Consider the following 7,867-nt stretch of genomic DNA (forward strand, 5'->3'; position numbering starts at 1 on the left):
CTTCTCACATAGCCGAGAAATTTGAACTGAACAATGATTGTGCTCTCACGGGTTGCAATGGTGAAGCTAACTTTTGGCGGGTCAGCCAAATTATTGCCGCGGGTCATAGGTTGCCGACCACTGGTATACAGTGTTAAGGTAGAGAAAATAACATAAAACATATTACTTTAACAACTTGATATTCATTTAGGATGTTCTGGAGGTTACACAAACGAAAGAAAGTATTTTTAATCTGAACATGAAAATCAACTTGCACTTAGACTAGTATGAGTCAGACTCTGACACCATAAATTCCTAGACAATTCTTTAGAAAGAATATTTAGTTAAAATATCTGATTTTTCTGTGTGCTATAGACATGTTTACCCAAAGCCTGCCAAATTTTGTGAAGATACTCTTATTACATTAAAAGTTATAGTATCATGGTTACATAGTGGTTGCAAGGTTGGCCAAAGTAACGAAGCCCAAATAGAGAGGGTTACCAAAGGGTGCCAAAATATATACAAGGAATTTATCTAAATTATAATTAAAGGACAATCTTTTTTTTATGGATCTTAAAAGCACTAATTTTCAGAAGTTCTTAAGAGTCTCGATATTGATATCATTATGTTCATTTATGTGTAGTAAAAATGTATTTATCTTCTCTTTTTTTAATCTAAGTAATTTAAATTTTAATATCTTAAATTTGGTTTAATCACTTAAAATGTGTTTATAACAGGTCATGCCACTGTTGTATACAGTAAACTCACTTTGAGTAGTATTGATTTTTAAAATATAAGGAATATGTAGTCAGTGGTAATTTTGCACAGGTTGCAAATTTGAAGTTTATGTGAGACTTAAAGAAATATAGTCAAGTTCACAGATGTAAGGAACATTTATTAATAATTCATAAAATGATGATTTTAAAATGAATTTCTTAGTTGTTAAATTATACATAGTTTGTACTTTAATTTTAGTCTGCAGTTCTGTACAACATATTTATTTTAACCTACAGATAATTTTAGAAGTACTTACAGAAAACCTGAACATTGTTTCATTTCTAACTCCTTACTGTGGGATTACAACCTCTTGCTTGGTCTAACAGTAGCTTTTATAATCGAACATCTGAAATAATCATTCATTGTCATACACTATTATAAGTTTAGTTCCGCTGGTGAAACCATATATCTTTTGCAGGATAACACGCATTGCATCGGATGAGCCTTCTGTAAAGGAGTTCCCTCAGTGTGATAACATTTTTGATCTTCAAATGTTTTAGTGTTATGTTCACTTGTTTTAATCACTGTTTCAAAGCTTGATATCAGATTTATCAAAGCCTTCATTCAACCTAATTGAGAGGTGTCAATCGTGTATTAAATTATTATGCTCTGGTTGCTTAGCACACATAATTAAATGTGATAATTGATTCTTCATAATCAAGTTGATGATTACTTCTTCACTTGTATTTAACCAAATTGATTATTTTAAACCACTAACCAGATATATGCTGTCCTTAGCCAAGCTTTGAAGGTGACTGTGCTGGTCATATTGTTACCCTTCCACTTGACCATGTGTGTCTCTAGATTGTTATATAAATACACACTTTATGTAAGACTATTGCACATTTAATTTTTTTTCTAATATCTTGATTATCTAGAATAACTTTGAGATTATTTTTATGAACTTTTGGAATAAATATAGATTTTGTTAAAAGAGTTGGCACTTTTGCATTAAAATCCAGATAAAAGTTAGATAAATAACTATCTCTTGAAATGATAGGAAGCTAAAACTAATTAGAAACTTCATTGTCATAACAAGAAATTTGTGATTGTTGGAGTTCTTGATGTTTTAAGCCCTGTATAGTTGTAAAGTCACCTTGTGAACAAGGTTCTCAAGTTAGATGTAAAGTTTAGAAAAGAAAATAGCAAAATGAAGCCCTTTTTTATACAAGAGAGGTTTGAGTTTCAGTAAGAAACTGTGAAGATTTACTATGTACAGTAATTATTTCTCTTTAAATCTGTGTGACTCAACTTGTTGTTAAATTTACTTATAGAAATGTACTTATTTCAGAATTTATATTATTTCACTTTGGTTTCAGAAGTCCTATTGGTGCTCAACAAAGGTGTTGTTAAGATATAGCTTTTGTCTGTCATAATTATTTCAATCAGACAGAGGAAGTCAAAGATTTTCAGTTAAGAGTTTTTGTTGCTTTGGGTGAATAATATCTTAATGTAGTCACAAATTTGAAATTATATAATAATTAAAGAATTTTAATATTACTAATCAAAACTTGTCAAAATATTGTGTATTAATACTATATTATCTATATGTATTGTTACTTGAAATAAGTAGAGAAAGGATTACTTTGCATGTATTTATATATATGGGATTTGTGTGGCTTTAACACTCAGCTGATAATAGCTCTTGATTTTAACTACTGATTCTGGTTTGTGAATTTGACCTTGTTAGCATACACTGGTGACCTCTAATTTGTTGCGTAGAAAACTCAGTGTCTTGTAAAGATATACAATTAAGCATTTACTGTGAATTTCAAAATATTTTCAGTTATTGTGAGTAATTCTATTGTTTTTTATTTGAAAAGCTTATATTTACAAAGCAATGTTTCTAGCTTATGCAACCAAATTACATGTTTAATTTTAGGACAATATAACTAATTAGTTTATTTGTCAACCAGCAGAACATGTAAGATCAAGCAATGCCCAAGTTTAGGGTCTGTGTTCCTGTGAATAACATGAAATTATGAAGAAATGTTAACTGTCCCAAGTTTAAGTGTGAAACTTAACAATGCTTCACACAATCCTTTGTAACTATACAGGACAAGGTTTCTCATTACTCAGCAGAAGTATTGCTTTGTATCTTATTTCTTTTCATTGATTAGTATTTTGTTCTGAATGTCCCTTTTTATCATATGTTGTTTTAGCTGGAATTCCATTTTTTGTGTGTTTTACATCACTTGCTTTTATTCTATTTGTTCATTGTCAGAGGGTTTTTTTTCTCTCTTTTTGAGTTGCCAGGTAGTTTACTCTGTTAATATCTTATAATACAATGGAAATTACCACATTACAAACTAAAGACAAAACCAGACATCACATGTACTTTCTATCTCAGTAATCCCTTAAAATCTCATAACATTTCCGACTAGAAAGTTTCTTTTTATTGATTCTTGTTTTGCTTTTCCACTTAAAGGTCCTTGTCAATTATTAATAAAACTTGTGAGATTCACTGTTTATCAAACATTTTAAGTCGGAATCTTTCACCTTTTCTAGTATAGATTTACTTTCTGCTGGGGTAACTGTTTAGTATTAGTGATGTTATTCTTTAGAGTTTATTTCTGAGTAAGTGGTTTCTCAATTTTTGACTAACATATGGCAGTTTAATGATCTTGTTAGACTCTTTGTGACATTTGTCTTAATATCCTGTCTCCCCAACAATTTAAAATTTTCATTTTGACATATAATTTCCATAACTGTAGTATGTTGCCTAACCAACTTTTCTAGTTTTTTATGTATTTGAAAGCAGTTAGATATTTAGAAATGACTACCATATTTCAAGTCAAAAACCCTTGGTGTGATTTATCTCTTGACTTCTTTGAAAATCTAATTAGTCTTTTGCATGCAAGATACTTGCATATTACAAAGAATGGATTCTCCTCTGTGGAATGTTTTGCATTCCTTTATGTATTTTTGCATTTTTATATACATATTTTATTTTAGATGTGAGTTTTTCCCATTAAATGTACAAAAATATACCTTACAACCTTTCATACAGTGTCAAGAAAATCAATTTTGTTGTGTTTATGCAGATTTATTAGCAGTATAACATTCTAAATACACTTCAGGTAACTACCTATTTCTTTGAGTAACTATCTGATTTTGTATTGGTACTGTTTTGAATTTCAAGCTTTATGTTTCATTTTTATCTTTGTTAACATATATAAACACCTACTTATTTGAATATGTTAAAATTCATCAAAAATAAATGGTAATTTTTTTTCATAACAAACTTTAGTTATTTTTAGTTTTTGCTACTGTGTATGTAACAACATACCTCCCTGTTACTAGATCAAATGAAATTATTATTCTGAAAAAAAAATATTTTTATGGAATAAAGATCTGTAGGTACAAGTTTCATATTATATATTTTTTGAAATGTATCAAAAAACGTATAAAGATATTTACTAGTAGTTGTGTAATAACATCAATCAATGATGTTTAAATATGATGTTTTGTTTAACCAAATTATTTCTGTTTAACATTATATATCTATGTAAGCCCACACTTAAATTTGTAGTGTACATTTTATAACTGATTGAAGCATTTATGTTTGTGTAATAAATATTTGAATAAATAAATGTGTAATAAATTTGAAAACTTTATTTGTAATTGCTCTTGTTTTGAAAAAAAGAAACTGATGGAGGAAAGTTGTCTGTAAGAGAAAAAGAAAATACCAATTCTGAACTCATCAAATAGAATACCATTTAATATTCTCTTTAATTATGTCTCCACAGAAAGACATACTGTTTTTATATTGTTTCTTCTTCCAAAGACATTTCAATTAATGACCATTCCTTCATTTTTATGTTGATTGACTTGAAACTTGGTAAGGAAGGGGGTTATACTTTCATACATTTTGCATTATACATTGTTGGAAGGTATATTCAGTTGTACAAAGGGAAAATTTTTATCCCTTAAAAAAATCTGTTGGAAATTATAAAAAGCATAAGTAAAATATAATGAGTGTTTTAAATCACAATATTATACAATAATGTTTCTCATCACTATACTGTGGATATCCTATTGTTGGTATATTTTTTTAAGGATAATGAGCATTACACACCAGATTGAAAAAAGTTAAAACCTACCAGAAATCTAATAAAGGTCTGCTGTCAAAAAATACGAAAATCTACAATTCCAGTAAATTTGCAGATATACATTAAAGGTTGGTTTTTACAATGAATCGATTTATTTAAAAAATTTAGTTATTTACTAATAGTTCAGTTTAAATTCCTATAAATTTCTTAATGCTTCAAGTGTATCAACGTTCTTAATTTTTTGAGATAAATAATAAATTTAACTTATTAAAGCTAAGGTTTTTCATGACAAGTACCACGTGAAATTTTGTCACCTTATATCATGGGCCAGGCATAACCTAGTGTTAGTGTGCCTGAGAGTTCATGGTTTTCTCAAAAATGCTCTGCACACTTTGGAGTATGGGTGCACTTGTAGATTTATCACCAAATACCAGTATTCGGTCAGAGAAGAATTGGCAGCTGATTTGCCTTTATTGCATCAGTTCAAAATAAACCTTGTATAGCTTTGCTCAAAAATTTTGACACAAACAAAACTTAACTTTATCCTAAATGTTTGTTACGTCTCCAGTCGTTACTTAATTTTCCGTAACTTTGTTCCGACGAAACTTTAGCGACACAAGTCCTTTCTTAATAAAACTGGTTTATTCTTTCTGAATACACTTAATTTCAACAGTCGCACTATAACAACAAACGTCTCACATGCTCAACTTCAACAATACTCTCTGACTGCAGTTCAATTACTCACTGTCCTCGTCATGCTGTGACCGTCTTTTATATATATATACAAGACTACACTATATCTGGAAAGATCACGAGATTTAAGAAAAAGACGTGGCGTGATACTAGTCACGTGACCTCGATGTCGTAATACTGCCCCTTCCTTAGTATTGTTTGTCCCGAACAATAGCCACTTACATAAAACCAATAACAATTAACAATAACTTGATTAAATGTACAGAATTTACAAACAAAATTACAATTCAACAAAATCTCTTAATTTTACGGGACATATCTTCTTCCGTACTGATCTCCGTCTCGTTGGCTTCTGCTTCATGTGGGGTTCATCTGCTTCATCAGGAAATGCCCTATCGTCGGTAACCGTCACACCAGTGGTAGTAACTTCATCAAGAGCTTCACCATTTCCCTTTTCAAAACTGAGTAGAGTTTCTTCTTCGACAGTGGCTTTTTCAGATGACACTTCTTCAGCAGCGTCATTTGTTCCTTTGTTCACTTCGTCCCAACTGAAATGTCATGGACCGTGATAATGCCAAAACCTGTTGGCATGCACCACTTTTGGCTTACCTCGCTGACCACATTTTAATCAGAAAGTCACGTCTGAGAGACGACCCACTATGTCATATGGGCCTTCCCATGGAGAAGACAACTTAGGAGACTTCCCTTTGGTCTTCCTGGGATTATACAACCACACCTTGTCTCCTGGTTCAAAGCTGACTTCAGTAGGTCTCTTATCATAACATAACTTCATCGAATCAGCAGACGTTTTCAAGTTTGAACGCACTTGATGGTGAATATCATCTATCTATTCTGATAACACTTTCACAAACTCTGACACATTTTCAGGCAACTCTTCATAAGGTGGGCGTCCTGTTAACAGATCCACTGGCAACCGAAGTTCCCGACCAAACATCAACTTTGCTGGAGTGTATCCAGTGGTTTTGTGCTCTGCTGTCCTATAGGCCATCAACAGTGGAGGTAGTAAGACATCCCAGTTATCTTGGTGGCTATTACAAAACTTTGCCAATTCCTGTCCAAGTGTCCAGTTGTACTTTTCTACCATCCCATCAGACTGTGGGTGAAGTGGCGTTGTCCTGGTCTTTCGGATGCCAAACAACTTGCAGCATTCTTGGAACACAGCTGATTCAAAGTTACTGCCTTGATCCGAATGCAGTTCGTATGGCATACCAAATCCGAAGAAGAAATCACTAATAGCCAAAGCTACAGTTGTAGCTTCCTGATTTGGTATTGCATATGCCTCAGGCCATCTTGGTGAAATAATCCTCACCACACAAATGTACTTGTTTCCAGAGGACCAGCAATGTCGACAGCTACTATTTACATTGGTGCACCAACTTCATATAACTTCATTGGAGCACGTCCCTTATGCTTGGGTCCCCTTTTAGCACAACATATACTGCATGTTCCGCACCATTGTTCCACATCTTGTCTCATACCTATCCAGTAAAATCTGTGTCTTAGGTGACTCAATGTTTTCTTAACTCCGAGATGTCCTCCTGTTACAGTATCACGGGATTGACGCAGCACAACTTCCCGTAACTTTCTCGGTATAACCGTTTGCCAGGTCGTCACGTTCCCATCAGCAGTTTCCCATCTCCGGAGAAGAATACCATCTTCAAGCCTCAACTGGTCCCATTGTGTCCAATAGTTCTTTGTCACAGGGCTTAGACTAGACACCTTCTCCCAAGCAGGGTGCAAAACACTTGCTTTTAGAAAATAAATTATTGGCTTCAAATCTTGGTCTTCTCCTGTTCTGCTTTGATATCTATATTTGGTTCCACTTCACCATCATCAACTCTTTCAGTTGGCTTAACTTCAGCTTGATGACACCTTGTTAGTTCAGCCTCTCTTTTGTAGCAATGTCTACAGTCATTTTTGCAGGGTCTTGGACTCAGTCCATCAGCATTACCATGAGATTTTCCCTTTCTGTATTCAATATTATAATTATACTGGTCTATTTTTCCAATCCAACGTGCTAGTTGTCTCTCTGGGTTCTTTAGTGATCTTAACCAGCGTAATGCAGCATGGTCTATCCTGATGGTAAACCTTGCACCATAGAGGTAAGGATGGAAATATGTCAGACTCTTTACTAAAGCAAGGAGTTCCCTCCGTGTTACACAGTTGTTCCTCTCTGGTCTACTCAACACCCTACTGAAGTAGGACCGGAATTGGAGGAGTGTTGTCTCAGAAAGTGGGCGAAAACGAACATGTGGTACATTACTAGCATCACAATCCAGTATGTATGGCAGTGAGGGATCTGGAAGTACTTTAAAAGTGGAGTGGAGGCCAATTTTTCCTTCAAC

The 7,867-nt window shown here is 33.1% G+C and overlaps 1 protein-coding gene across 2 annotated transcripts in view; it reads left to right on the forward strand.

Moving 5' to 3' along the window:
- Positions 1 to 4,373, forward strand: part of LOC106463418 (phosphatidylcholine:ceramide cholinephosphotransferase 1-like) — an 83,760-nt gene extending 79,387 nt beyond the window's left edge. Inside the window, exon 6 of one of the 2 annotated variants that reach the window (XM_022390907.1) lies at positions 1,175 to 4,373. In XM_022390907.1, coding sequence (XP_022246615.1) covers positions 1,175 to 1,198 — 24 coding nt within the window. In that variant the 3' untranslated portion in view covers positions 1,199 to 4,373. The remainder of the gene's footprint in view (positions 1 to 1,174) is intronic. The other variant, XM_022390906.1, reaches the window with a different exon arrangement.
- Positions 4,374 to 7,867: the final 3,494 nt, after the last annotated feature.

This window comes from Limulus polyphemus, unplaced genomic scaffold (genome assembly GCF_000517525.1).
Source record: "Limulus polyphemus unplaced genomic scaffold, Limulus_polyphemus-2.1.2 Scaffold1401, whole genome shotgun sequence".
NCBI classification, from domain to species: Eukaryota; Metazoa; Arthropoda; class Merostomata; order Xiphosura; family Limulidae; genus Limulus; species Limulus polyphemus.